The sequence below is a fragment of the Pan troglodytes genome, chromosome 8 (assembly GCF_028858775.2).
Source record: "Pan troglodytes isolate AG18354 chromosome 8, NHGRI_mPanTro3-v2.0_pri, whole genome shotgun sequence".
NCBI lineage: Eukaryota > Metazoa > Chordata > Mammalia > Primates > Hominidae > Pan > Pan troglodytes.
This window is the reverse complement of record NC_072406.2, coordinates 106,355,053-106,369,851: the sequence shown is the minus strand read 5'-3', so window position 1 is coordinate 106,369,851 and position 14,799 is coordinate 106,355,053. Positions and strand designations below refer to the sequence as shown.

General features: G+C 41.7%; 1 protein-coding gene and 1 pseudogene across 9 annotated transcripts in view; both read right to left on the bottom strand.

The window, feature by feature from the left end:
• Window positions 1-14,799, bottom strand: part of PLCE1 (phospholipase C epsilon 1) — a 333,932-nt gene that overhangs the window by 187,345 nt on the left and 131,788 nt on the right. For all 9 annotated transcript variants that reach the window (XM_063782032.1, XM_063782031.1, XM_063782034.1 and 6 more), the window contains one exon: window positions 8,648-8,933. In XM_063782032.1, the coding sequence (XP_063638102.1) occupies window positions 8,648-8,933 (286 nt within the window). The remainder of the gene's footprint in view (window positions 1-8,647; window positions 8,934-14,799) is intronic.
• On the bottom strand, window positions 1,481-3,471 carry LOC104008263 (histone deacetylase 1-like; annotated as a pseudogene).

The following is a 14,799-nucleotide window of genomic DNA, read 5'->3' as shown; positions in this document are numbered from 1 at the left end:
CTTTAATGTAGCAGCCTAGCACTTTATGAATTCTCTTTAGGTGGTAAGCGCTCCTTCAGTAGACCTGAAACCTAATATTACATTTTCTCTGGAATGAGAAATATTATCTTATAAGTTGAAGACTTCCAGATGTGATCTTCTCCATTCTTAGGTGCCATAGCACTAGGCCACAGTGGGCAGCTAATGAATACTTTTTAGTTGATTAACTGGTACAGAAACACACCCAATATTACATTAAAGCATACTTTTAAATACCAAGAAAATAATTTCAAGGCCACAATACTAACAAGTCAGGATATTTCTTTAAATAAACAAATCTTGGAATTAGAGCTATGCACATGCCTTCCTTGCCTGGTAGGCATGTAAAGGGTAATCGTTTTGATTTTGAGGAAGTCAACTAAGCCAGCCTTTACAAACTAAATTATTTATGAGTTATAATCATGTAGTTCAAATGCGTATGTGTATTCCTACTATAATTTCTTGTTTTTTATTCAAAGCTATTAACTTTAGAGAAAGATACAAATAGAATATACAAGCTTATTGTAGTGAAAGAAAATAAGTTGAAAACTTGATGGGAGTCTCACTGTGTTGCCCAGGCGCGAGTACAGTGGTGTGTTCTCGGCTCACTGCAACCTCCTCCTCCTGGGTTCAAGCAGTTCTCATGCCTCAGCCTCCTAAGTAGCTGGGACTACAGGTGTATGCCATCACGCCTGGTTAATTTTTTTTTTTTTTTGTATTTTCAGTAGTAACAGGTTTCATCATGTTAGCCAGGCTGGTCTCAAACTTCTGACCTCAAGTGATGTGCTCGCCTCGACCTCTCAAAGTGCTGGTAGACTTTTCTATCTGAAATAAAATATTCCCTCTTTTCAAACAAAAATATTGTATCTGTAAGGTATTTTTGTTTTCATATCAATATTCTATTTATAGCTGACATATGATAAATAACTTTAATATAGCTAAATATAGTCTACAGACACACATACCACACACTCAGATTGGTTAAAAATGAACAGTTTATTTTTTTTCTAATATATAATGTATTATTATTTTTAAAAATAGAAATGTACCATTTTATTACAAAGTCTCACAAAAAGAAAATAATATCCAAAAAAGGAAACTAGACTACCAATCTGCACCTGCAGAATTGGAGGAACACAGAGGGCAGGCAGTGTGAGCTTCCTGGCTTACTTGAGGACAGTGGGGAGGTATGAGAACAGAACCAATCTAAAACGTCTAATATTACCTTAGGAACCTGGAAAGAACAGAGGATCCTTGGAGATCCAGCCACCACTTCCAGAATGCTAATAAGGATACCTTTCCAAAACTACTATATGGCTACCTACAAGTATCCCTTCCACCCAGACCTGGCTCCCTTTATGGTTCAAAGTTAAGAACTGGGGAGGAAAGGGGGGCAAGGCAGCTCCTGGAAGAGCTCACCCAGCACAGCTGCCCTGGACTCAGGACCCTGGTTTCTGTCTTTCACTCTAGTCCCCAAGATATTTATATTTAGTAAATAAAAATTTACTAATAGTCTAGAGAAATAGAAAATATAAAATCTAAGTTGTTAGGGGACCCAGCAAGAAGCCAGAGCTGGAAAGGCCTGCTCAGCCAACTTGACCTCCTTCTGGACCCCTTTGGCCTCTGGCTTCTCCTTGGTCTTCTCTGCTGTGACTTCTTCTCTTCTGGGTCTTTCTCTCTTTCATCCTGTTTAGACCCACTTGGCTTTTTTGAAGTTGGAAGAATTCTTGCAGCCACCCTTTCCCTCTTCATCAGAGTCGGAGAATTCATTCTCACAGGCAATTTGTTGTTTATTTTTTTGTTTTTTGAGATGGAGTCTCGCTCTGTCACCCAGGCTGGAGTGCAGTGGCCCAATCTCGGCTCACTCAACCTCCGCCTCCTGGGTTCAAGTGATTCTCCTGCCTCAGCCTCCTGAGTAGCTGGGATTACAGGCACGTGCCACTATGCCCGGCTAACTTTTGTTATTTTTAGTAGAGATGTGGTTTCACCATGTTGGCCAGGTTGGCCTCGAACTCCTGACCTCAGGTGATCCACCTGCCTTGGCCTCCCAAAGTGCTGGGATTACATGCATGAGCCACGATGCCCGGCCTCACAGGCAGTTTGTTTGTCAGAGGAACAGATGGAGATGCACTTGTCAGGGTCTTCGGCCTTGTTGTCACTCTCCTCTAGGTTACATCCTCAGCAAGAGCCCACATTTGGGCCCTAGGTGTGTGGGGCAGCATTCTCAGGTTCCCAGACAGTTGCTGTTTGATCTTCTCCAGGCATCATTAGTGATCTGGTTAGTTATATTGGAAAGACTGATATGAAGCTTGAAATCTGGTCCAAAGTATTTGAAGTAGTCATTATATGGGAGCTCATTATGGATCTCTGTGTCCAGGGCCACAGCTGTTTCCTATGTCCAGCACCAGGTGACATTGCGAATGATGTAACACCTCCTCCTAGCATCAGCATCAGCGAGATGAAGCTCATAACAAATTCCACACACTTGACATGCCCTTTGATGTTCAGATTGAAGCAACCTAACTGATCCCCAGATGGAGTCTGAGTCACGCTATATGACCGCAGCACTAGGCTGGAACATCTCCATTACTACGGACATATCTGGCTTGAAAATGGCCTCACAGGATTCATTATCAATCCCATCTCAGAGTGGGTAGTTAATAGCATAATACTTGCCTTTTCCAGCCCCAATATCCCATAGGTCCCCAGTTCCTGGGAAGTACTCTCCTCATTTATGAAAGGACACAGTCATGACCCAGTCTGTGGCATAGAAGGCCTCTTCCATGCCATCACCATGGCATGGAAGGTCAATACGCACAATATGCACTGTGGAATATCAAGGTCAATATGCAGCACCCCCTGGTGATTCTCTAGCAGGTCCAGGAGGGCCAAGACTGTATCACTGACTTAGCAGAAGGCAGATGCCTCAGACTTCTTTGCATGGTGCAGACTGGTTCATGGTGATGTCTGTCTGCCACTCATGAAGTTTCACAGAACTTGCCACAGAGCCGCCCACAGACAACTGACGAAACTCAAAGAGGCCATGAAATACTGGACAGTCCTCACCAATGTTGAATCTCTGTGCCTGCTGGCTGTACTCAGACATGTTATCAGGATGAATGGAGTGCAAGGATTTAATGTAGTCATCACTGTGGTACTTGGTCATCTCCTCGGCACTGGCTTTGTGAGGGCAATAGATTTTCATTTTTCAGTGGAGACTGTAGTTGAGCAGCAAATTATGAATCATGCAGAATTGGTAAAGCTTCATTAGGTGGCTTTGTCCAACATTCTCATCATAGTAGTAACAGACTTTCCTCCTGGCACCCTGTGTCTGCACTATCTTGCTGGCCTCCATCTGTCAGAAAGATGGCAGATGTCTTGCTGGCCTCAGCAGGTCCATCTTCCCTCCACTCTATTACACAATTTAAATATGAATAACTATGTTTTGTCCCGGTTATATGTAACACTTAATCCTTTAATTTATGTGCTTTACACAGCAACAATTTGAGAAGGAAAAATTGAGTTTAACACACTCAATTTATTATGTTGGCTGGTACAATATGCACATTTGAAAACATTTAGCTGCCTTATATGAAAAATCCTCTTGTCATCACTTAATTTTTCTAATTTTGCCATTTTTAGTACTTCACATTACCATCAGTTATCTCAATTTTTTCTCTCCCTTTTAACTTTATCTTGTTTTTATAATTTTCAGTAGGTAAAACATTAAAAGAAAAGAAAAAGCAGGTGATAGCTTTGAAAATTTCTTCCTAATTATCGAAGTCAATAATTCTTTTGACTGCCACTGCTATAAGGTGTTAGTCCTGAGATTCTAACAAGATTAATGGGGAGAGGGAAAAGGGCACAGGGACAGGAAGTGGAAGGATCTTTTTTTTTGAGATGGAGTCTTGCTCTGTCGCCCAGGCTGGTGTGCAGTGGCATGATCTTGGCTCACTGCAAGCTCCGCCTCCCGGGTTCACGCCATTCTCCTGCCTCAGCCTCCCGAGTAGCTGGGACTACAGGCACCCGCCACCATACCCAGCTAATTTTTTTGTATTTTTAGTAGAGACGGGGTTTCACCATGTTAGCCAGGATGGTCTTGATCTCCTGACCTCATGATCTGCCCGCCGCGGCCTCCCAAAGTGCTGGGATTACAGGCGTGAGCCACCACGCCCAGCCAGAAGGATCTTAATGTATCAAACTAGAGGAGGTTCCTGACTGAAAGGTAAAGGCGCTCTATTTTTCCACTTTGAGACAGCACACACTTATGATAAGGGCATATCCTTGTGGATCAATGCTTCACATAAGAAAGTGTCTCTGGTTATTTGGCAAACCTTCAGCTTTATAGGCAGATGACCTTTGGTGGCACTGAAGGCAGAAAAGCAGGCATGTTTGTGTTCCGATTATTGGCCTTCTGTATCAATCCATAAAGTCCCAAGGCTGCAGAATTCTGGACAATCAAGCCTCGAGTTACCAGTTCTTGACTTGTGAATAACGATCAACTTATTGGACATTTCCTTCTATTTTCGCCTAGTACAGGTGACCACGACCCCCATCTCATAATCATAACCACTTCCAGAAGAGGAGCGTTTCGGTTCTTTCTTACATCCTAATAGACTAGGGAGGGGGATGAAAGACCTGCAAAACATGCCCTTTTCCCCAATTATTTCTTCTTATGATAAAATACATACAACATAAAATTTACTATCTCAATATTTTTAAGTGTACAATTCAGTGGTATTAAGTAAATTCATATTGCTGTGCAACTATCACCACCAGTAAGCTCCAGAACTCTTCATCTGGCAAAACAGAAACTCTATAGCCCGTAAACACTAACTCCCCATTCCCCTTGCCCTTCCTCAACCCCGGTAACCACCTTTCTACCTAAGGTCTCTATGATTTTGACTACCCTAAGTACTTCATATAAGGGAAATCATACAGCCTTTGTTTTTCCCTGTTCCTTTTTCTCTACCTTTACCAACTCCGTTTAATTCACTTCAAACATGTTTTCTCTTATGGAAGAGGTTATTCTTTTGAACTTATTCCTTTTTCTTTATCTCTGGGGAAAAATTTAAATCTTGTGCTACCTCCTTCCATCCTTCTTCATACCATTTACAAGCATCTCGTTAAAAAACATTAGGAAAAAATTACTGGGGCAATTTTCTGACTCCTTCATATAGGTACAAGTTTTGAAGTGTAATTAGCCATAACAAAAAGCTACAGCTGCCAACATCTAAAATCTCAGAAATGGCTAAAAGTCCTTTTCGAAATCTCTGAAAAGTTTAACTCTTTACTCGTCTTTAATAAAATTATTGCCCCTCAACAAGAAATGTCTTCTAACTCACTTCTATTGCTTTTTCTTTGAGGCTAATGCTCAGTATTCCAACAATAGTGTTTTCCTCTTTATTTCGTGGGAAATGTGCAGATCACAACTGTGTTATGGGTTACAGAGGTTTTTGAGGACTAGAGTCTGTGAACCAAATCACAACATTTAATACTGCTTATCCAGGAAAGTGTTCTAAGTTCTATATCGCTCCTGGGAAATGAACTTGTAGAATATAACCCATTTATAAACTGAAGACTAAGAGTGTATTATATATTCCCCAATAGCTAAAAGCTGTTGGCCAAATCTATGCCACAGGACACATACTAAAGAAGAAAAAAAGCTGACAACCACATCACAGCAGCTGCATGTACTCCTGATCCCCTGGCAGAGTACATGGCCATCAGAGCTCAAGACCCACTAATCAATATGCTGATCCTACAGATTCTGTAAACACTCTTTGACTTTGAAGACCCATCTTTTTTTTTTAACTTAATTTTTTTAAGTTGACAAATACAAATTATATATATTTGTAATGTACAACATGATGTTTTGTAATATGTATACATTGTGGAATGGTTCAATTGAGCTAACTAACATATGCTTTACCTCACATACTTATCATTTTTGGTGGTGAGAAACCCATCTGGTTTTCTAATGCATTTTCTTCCACTGCATGTTAAAGGAATATGTTTAACCGAGGCACGTAAAGACTTTGAAAACCAGATGGGAGAGGATGCTGAAATTGAAAAAGGTTTCCAAGATAGTAAGTCAGAACTACAGAAATAAGCTTGGAGCAGAAGGCAACCAGCTAATTGTATTATTCAGCAGGAGTTTCTAGAGGGTTCTCAGAAATCACCAAAGAGCTTCAAAGCAAAAAGTTAAAGAAACTTCCAACTCTTGCATAAAATGCCAATTTAAAGATAACACATTAGCTGACAGTCTGGTGAGTGTCAGAGCTAGAAATATTGATCTATGAGGTTCTATTTCGAACAGGGAAGTGCAAATACAATTGAAGTCAAATTATGATCAGGGCCATAGATGCACACACCAGCAGCCTCCTTATTTCTCTCCACAGACCTGTGGAAGACTAGAGGCATGCCTGCCTTGGTTGGGCAGCCTAGAGATCCGTTTCTTCCTACACACTACTGAGCACAAAATGAGTTAATAAAAATTGTATACATTTGTCATGTAAAACATGATGTTTTGAAATATGTATACCTTGTGGAATGGTTCAGTTGAGCTAACTAACATATGCTTTACATACTTATCATTGTTTGTGGTGAGAAACCCATCTGGTTTTTTAATTCATTTTATTCCACTGATTGTTAAAGAAATATGTTTAACTGAGGCACATAAAAACTTTAAGGCCATGCGCGGTGGCTCACACCTGTAATTCCAGCATTTTGAGAGGCCAAGATGGGCGGATCACCTGAGGTCAGGAGTTCGAGACCAGCCTGGCCAACATGGCAAAACCCCGTCTCTACTAAAAATACAAAAATTAGCCAGACAAGGTGGCGTGTGCCTGTGGTCCCAGCTACTTGGGAGGCTGAGGCACGAGAAACTTGAACTTGGAGGCAGAGGCTGCAGTGAGCCAAGATCATGCCACTGCACTCCGGCCTGGGTGACAGAGTAAGACTGCATCTCAAAAAGAAAAAAAAAAAAAAAAAAAGACTTTGAAAACCAAATGGGAGGGGTTTAGTCTACACATGTTGATTAACTCATGGGATAAGGCCCTGGCATACCATCACAAGCATTAAAACAATGCCAATTCCACATGCCAATCTCAGCCCAACTTCCTGGGAAGAGTATGATGAAGAATGTAGGCTTGGCACTCTCTAGGTGCCACATCAGAGGGGAGAAACCTTGAGTCTTGTGTGTAGGGAAAACAGCTTACCACCTAGAGACTATAAATTCCATGAGGGCAGGAATTATGTTTTGTTCCTTTTCCAGCACCTAACACCTAATAGGGGCTCAAAAAATGTGTTGAATGGCTGAAAAACATGAAGCCATTCGTGTTCCCACACCTTTTGTTATTCTTCATTCATTTATAACCAGTCCCCTGAAGTTCGGGCAACTCCAGAAAACAAACCAACTTGGCACCCAACATAGTACACAAGGAGGTTACAGTATTCCTCTTACGCCTGTCTAGGGGTGTGTGTGGGGGTAGGAATGGAGAAGGCTGAGGATCAAGGAGGAAGGTCATTGGCCTGCTGGCCTTGGGTCTCAGGACCTGCTATGGAGGGACAATAGCTGCTGTCAGATTGAGTTCTGGCAACCCCCAGGCAGTGGAATGCTGCTTTGCATGGTCCCTGTCTGGGTGGCAGCTTCCTGCCAGGGAAGGCTGCCAAGCAGCTTGTGACAGCTATGCAGTGTACAAGTTTCCGAGGTTCTTTGGTGCACTGCCATTTCTGACCTGCCTGTCTGCTGCTCGTGGGAAGTAGCTGGGAAGTTCAAATGCCAAGGGACCCCACTCTCCATTGGCTTTCACCTTGCAGTGGGATGCCTGCCTATCTTGTCCTTTAAGATGGGAGTAGCTGGAAGATGGCCTTTGGCTTTTCTGGTCAATAGAGACCTATTAATTCTATGTATGAAGGAGATCTATATTTCACTCTGCTCCCAACCACAGTGGGTTTTCAATATGACTGCTTGACTATATTTGTTTCCTAGCATCTTATCATAGTAATTGACATTTGTCATAAACTACCACTTGGAGAAACTACCTGCCTGAATCATTAAAAAAAAAATTAAAGATAGCGTTTTAACTATTTACTTCATTTGAAAAAAAGTTTCAAAAATCTTTTTTTTTTTTTTTTGAGATGGAGTCTCGCTCTGTTGCCCAGGCTAGAGTGCAGTGGCGTGATCTCGGCTCACAGCAAGCTCCACCTCTCAGGTTCACACCACTCTCCTGCCTCAGCCTCCCGAGTAACTGGTACAACAGGCGCCCGCCACCACCCTCAGCTAACTTTTTGTATTTTTAGTAGAGACGGTGTTCCACCGTGTTGGCCAGGATGGTCTCGATCTCCTGACCTTGTGATCCGCCCGCCTTGGCCTCCCAAAGTGCTGGGATTACAGGTGTGAGCCACCGCACCCGGCCTCAAAATCTTAATGATTACTATTTGGAATGTTGACACCTTAGGGGATTTTAATAAGGGACCACCTTTTTATATTCTCTTAAAGAAGCGACTTTTACTTAAAGTCGCTGAAAAGTGAACTTAATTTTCCATCAGGAGATACATAAATCTTAACTTAGATCCTTCTCTGTAGTCAAAGATAGAAAGTTAAAAGTGAAATTTCAGGCATTACCTTTCAGCATCATTCGTCCAGTGGATCCTCCAAAAGTACTGAGAAGGCCACTTCTTGCTCCCAAAGACGTGGTTGCTTCTAGAAGAGAACCAGTGATGTACTGCGATATTGAAGTCCTTTGGAGGGTGGCGTGATACTCACATACAGTGTCTCGGACACATTGCTTTAAGCATGGACCAACGCTTATCCTTCCATGGGCTGTCTCGGAGGCTGGGAGCTTGGTGAGGAAATGGAGTAGAGATCCAACTGTATTTTCTGTTTCTTCTCTTCTCACTGCATTGTAGATCTGTGAATAGCACAAAGTACAGGAAGTATTAATCTAGTTTCTTAGGAAAGCAAATTAACTTGTTGACAAAATGCCAAGATGACTTATTAAGAAAGAAGGCTCAGATGCTCCAAGTGCAAACACTCTGAGCACTCGGCTCATGCATTAACCTGAACATTCTACAGACACCATCTATTTGGAAAAGCTCTGTGTAGTTATAAAATAGGTCATTCAAACAACTCTGCTATCAAACAGAGAACTTACAAGTCATACCAACCAGAAATACATTCAGCTCAAATTTCTCCTCCTCAGCAGAGCAAAGCTCTTCTGCAGAGAGATGAAGGCAAACCTTTCCTTCTGGTTTTCCTGGACATTACTGAATGACTGTCCCAGGTCTGTCTCCCTCCATGGAGTGTTTCAGCCTGACTTTTATGGGAAATCTTTTCTCCATGCTTAAACTGAATGAGGATGAGAGGGTCATGGGGAAAGAGAACTTCCCTATTTCCCCTTTGGGCATAATCCTTCAAACTGTCAGCTGAGATCAAAGTATTTGAATCATTTTTTCTCTTCCTCCTCCCTCATCTCCCATATCCAATAAGTTGACAGATCCTGCTCACTCTTCTTGCCCCATCTATGTCACTGTCACTATCCTGATTTCTTCTCCCTTTATCACCCGAATTCACCAAGCATTGTCTCAAGAAGATTGCACTTAGGACAGGTTCCTAACCATGTCTCCAATCTATTTCAATGCAGTCATTCAATGTGCATGTATATAGACCCTGCTCTGTGCAAGGCAGTGTGTTGGAAGATGTGGGGAAAGTGCAAGGGGCAGCAGACACCTCTTGTGCTGCTGCAGGATTTCACAATCTTCGATGAGGCCTGAAAATTATAAGGTTTGACATTATTGAAGGGAGGACTTGGAATTTGTCAAGCATTCTGAGAAGCCAGAGACTTCTGGATAGTGTATAAACAAACGGAGGAGACACATAACATGCAGTGAGGTAATCCAGCTCTCTAATGGGGGAATAAAGGTGTACTACATTGTGCTGTCTCTATCGTGTCACCTTGAGCACCTTGCCTTGGCTGACTTGTCATTCATTCATCAAACCAACAAATAGTTACTGTTTATATACCAGAAACTATGACAGGGCTGGATAAATAAAATAGTTTCTCTCCTCAGAGTTCACAGTCTAGTAAAGGAGACAGAAAAGCCAAGAGCTTAGAGTGGGGTGGAAATGAAGGTCACCTACTTCGGTGACATTGACGAATGGCCAGGGAGTAGAAGACTCTCACTGCCCTGCGGGCCAGGCATATGCCCCCATGATGTTGCATCCTCCAAATCTCACTCAAGAGGGCCTCTCTTGAGCTGTGCTAGGTCCTTATGATACCCCAGAATGCACCAAGTCCTATGATATTCAAACTGTGTAGACCCTAACTAGATTTTATCTGTCTTCCTCTGTCTGGTGGTATATATTTGCCACTTGAAGGCACAGTGTGATTCTTACCTTTAATTCTCTGTCATTAAATTTCTAGTGGCCAGCATGGCCATGGAGATGGTGTGCTGGGACAGAAAGAGGCCAGGTTTGGGGTCAGGTACATGAGGTCAGGTACACCTGACTCGACCTTCACCAGATAGAGAGCTGGTCATTAAGTGTGAACAAGCTGACTTGAATGTTTCAAGACAGCTCCCTCCTCTGTAAAATGGGGATAATAACACTATTCTTAGGGAGATTCTGGGATTCACCACGATAAACATGTAATATACTCAGCCTAGTGTCTAGAAATGATGCTCTTTACTGTTGAGCAAGTCTATAAAAGAGAATACACTCTTTTACCCTCAATGAATAATAATAGGTGGTTGTATAACTATAGACCACAATCTATGAAATGCAATGTGATTGGAGTTATGCCCTTGCTCTTCTGTGTTTCTGGGCAATATTATCCTAACCCTATTTGGGTGTACTGTGAGGGCAAATGGGGGTAGAGAGCTGCAGATCTCAAGACATAGTTTTATTCTCTTGGCTCCAAATCATACAGGCCGTCTCCAACACACTAAGTCCCATGCAAGTCCTTCAGAAGTAACTGCTCCAGTTGTGTAAGGAAAAGAACTGACTGGTAGCTTGATGGCTAAGGAAGGCTTAATAGGCAAAGCAGGGTTTGACCTGTGCCTTGGAAAGCAGGCATGTCTCTAACTGGAGCAGCTGGGGAGACAACTCACCATGCAAGCAATAAGGACAGCCAGTGGAGTTTAGAGCAGGGAGTAAGCATAGGAAATAACTGGGGAATGAGAAAGGCCAGGGAACAACTGGGGAATAAGAAAGGTCAGTTGGCCTGATAAAGGAGACCTGGAATGTTAAAGCAAGGAGATTTCACCCATCAGAGGAGGGCACCCCTTGATGCTTTTTTTTGTTTTTTGTTTGTTTTGTTTTTGTTTTTGTTTTTGCTGGTTTGTTTTCAGCAAAGGAATAATGCTAAAATGGTTTTGTCTTAAAAAGATTACTAAGCTGGCAATTCCTAGTTCCTAATAGGTTGGCCTACTTTCTTTACTTGCCAAGCTGCTGCGCTGGCTCATTGTGCATTCGCTCACTACCATGTGCATTCCAGTCTCCACATCAGGCCTCCATAGACTCCCAGTGACTCATTCAGTCTCTTATCCAGCTTTTCCAAGGTGTTTTCCTCAAAACATTCTATCTACAAGGGATTGTATGACCTAAGGACTCCTTGATCATGAAAGTTTAAAAAATCTCAGTAAATCTCTTCTCGTTTTGGAGATTTACATTGCATAATAGAATATTAAAGACAATTAGGAGAGTCAGAGTAAACAAAGTATTTTAATTTGCTTAACTGAGTATTTCCCATGTTATTTGATCATTTCTTTAAAGAACACAGCCTGCAGATGTAGTGCTGTGCCAAATAATTAATTTACTTTAATCTAATAGCCTTTTCTTATTCCCATTTCTTTGCCCTCTGCAGAATCTCTGAAATAGGCAATCATCCATCCTTCTTGAAGTCTTTCATCTCTTGTCATCTCATTGTTCCATCTCCGCCTTATTCTGTATCTCCCCTTCCACCTCGGGCCTTCAGGACAGTTATAATGCAATAGAAAGGTGCCAACAAGTGCCTAATGTAGGGAGGTCACAAATCAATTGACCATGGGCCAGATTCAGTCAACAGACCTGTTTCATCTGACATAACCTGTTTAAATTCAGGAAAGCTTTACATATACATCTGAAGTTCCAGCATCTCCTGAATAATGAAACAATCTGGTAACACTGAGCATTCCTACATGGTATCAAATGGCTAGATCTTCTACTGTTAGATGGGGCATGAGTTCTCCACTGGATGCCAGTGCCCACCATTCTTTGGTGATCACACCTGGCCAATATCTGGTCACCATTAGTATATGTGTTTTTGACCCTGTCTTAATAAAATACAGATACGGATGTAGATATTTACAACAAACATGTACTGAGCTCCTCCGATGTGTCCTCTGTGTGCTCTTGCCTGTGCTAGTTGCTGAGGATACAGAGAAAGCCATAGTCTCTGATATCAAAAGGTATTGCAAATCACCTCCAAGAAACTATTAATAAACCTATATAAATGCTATGTATATATTAAGTAATATTTCAACATCGTTATCAGCCACATTTCCAAGCCCCCAAACTTGTCTGAAGAAATAAAAGATGAAGTGCTCTATGAAAGAAGCTCTGAACTTCCATCACCATTGCCAATACCCTCACCACAAAGAACCAGAAAGAGATCAAAAATTACTACCAAGATCTGGAATGATGCATCCCAGTCACACCAATCCTGGATGAGAGAAACTCAAGGTGCTTTGTTGGAAAAATGCTGAAGTGTGGACAAACTGGTGGTAGATATGGCAATGTTCAGGGAACCTGTCAAAATCAAGGTATTGATCAGGCACAGTGGCTCACACCTGTAATCCCAGCACTTTGGGAGGCAGAAGTGGGTGGATCACAAGGTCAGAAGATCAAGACCAGCCTGGCCAACATGGTAAAACCCCATCTCTACTAAAAATACAAAAATGAGTTGGGTGTGGTGGCACATGCCTGTAATCCCAGCTACTCGGGAGGCTGAGGCACGAGAATCGCTTGAACCCAGGAGGCGAAGGTTGCAGTAAGCTGAGATTGCACCACTGCACTCCAGCCTGGTGACAGAGTGAGACTCAGTCTCAAAAAAAAAAAAAAAAAGTCAAGGTATTATCTCTTCCTAGATCACTCACTTATGAAAAAGAAGGAATCATGGAAAAGCCCACATGTAGAGTGTGAAGAAGAGACAGTAGAGAACGGTCATTACAAGTATGGCTCTGGAGCATTGGTTTGAATTCCAGCTCCCATGCTTCCCAGCTGTGTGACCTTGGATAAGTTGCTTTGCCATTCTGTGCCTCAGTTTCCTTTTCGCCAATATAGGATATAATAGTATCTGCCTCATAAGGTTGTGGCTAGAATTACAAGCTTTGATAAATGTAATATGATTAGAACAGCATCTGGCACTTAGTAAATGCTCAACAAATACTAGTTTTTATGATGACAGTGATGATGAGGATTGTGGCAGGCTATAAAAATGGCCACAAATTATTTCCTTCACTGACACTGGGCTGGAACTGTGATTTCCTTAACTAATGGAAATTTAGCAAATATGATGCAAGCAGTCTTGAAAAATACCTGTACATTGGAGATTGCTCTCTCTTGTTGCTTTTGGCAACTCTGCAACAACTGCCATGTGAAGAAGCCTGAACTAGATTGCGGGAGGATGAAAGACCATGGCCCAGTCACCCCTGTCACCTTGGCTGATAACTTGCCAACAGCCAGACACATAATGAAACCATCCTGGATCCTAGATCATCCACTTGCCAGTCCAACTGCTGCCACAGATGCATGAGAGGGCCCAGCAGAGATCAGTTGATCCAGACTAGAACTACCCAACTAATTCACAGAATCATGGGCTAAATAAATGATTGTTGTGAAAAGTCGGTACGTTTTGGGAGTCCTTTGCTACACAGCAGATGTTAACTGACACAATGATGATGTGTTTGGAACCATAATAAGTATTTTAATTACATAACAATTGAATCCACACACTAATCTATAAAGTTGATTCATTTTGTAGATGGGAAAGTAAGCCTAGAGAAGTAGAGAAATACAGTCAGCCTTACACACCTAGTAAGAGGCTATGCCAGGATAGAAACCCAGATTTCTCTAACTCTGTGGTCCAGCTTTATCCATTGCACTATCCATTGTCACACTCAAAGCCCAACAGTGGAATAAAGATCACACTGTTAGGGGTGATCTTGGTAAGAGGTTTAGGTGATGTTTACAATGCTGTTGTTATTGTTTTTATTCATGATAATTCCTTTCATGGCCACTCTCAATTCCTTTTGAAAATAGTCAAGTTAAGTCTAATGAATGACCAAATATGCTTCCTTTATGTGAAGATTTATAGTTTTAAATTATACAGTCACAAATGAGAGAAACTCAAGGTTAATATGGTGATGGAAAGTGCTGAAAACTAGACAGACTACTGCCCTACATAGGCCAATATCTTTTTTGAAACAAAATCCAACACATCACAACATGGCATCCACACTTGCTAGACAGCTATGTGAGCATTCATTTACTCAACAAGTGATTTATATTTACTGAGCACATACACTGTGCTAAGCTCAACTGCTGGTGTTCTACCAGTGAGCAAGACGAGCTTCATTTTCATGGGGAAGGCAGACAATAAACAAGTAGACCAAATAAATTAGTAAAAAATTGTAGGCTATTATATATTATCAAAATATATTTCTACAGGACTTGCTGAAGTCATTGGGAGGAAAGGAAAGGAGTCAAAGTTTTTATATTTGGTCATTGCTAAGTTTTTA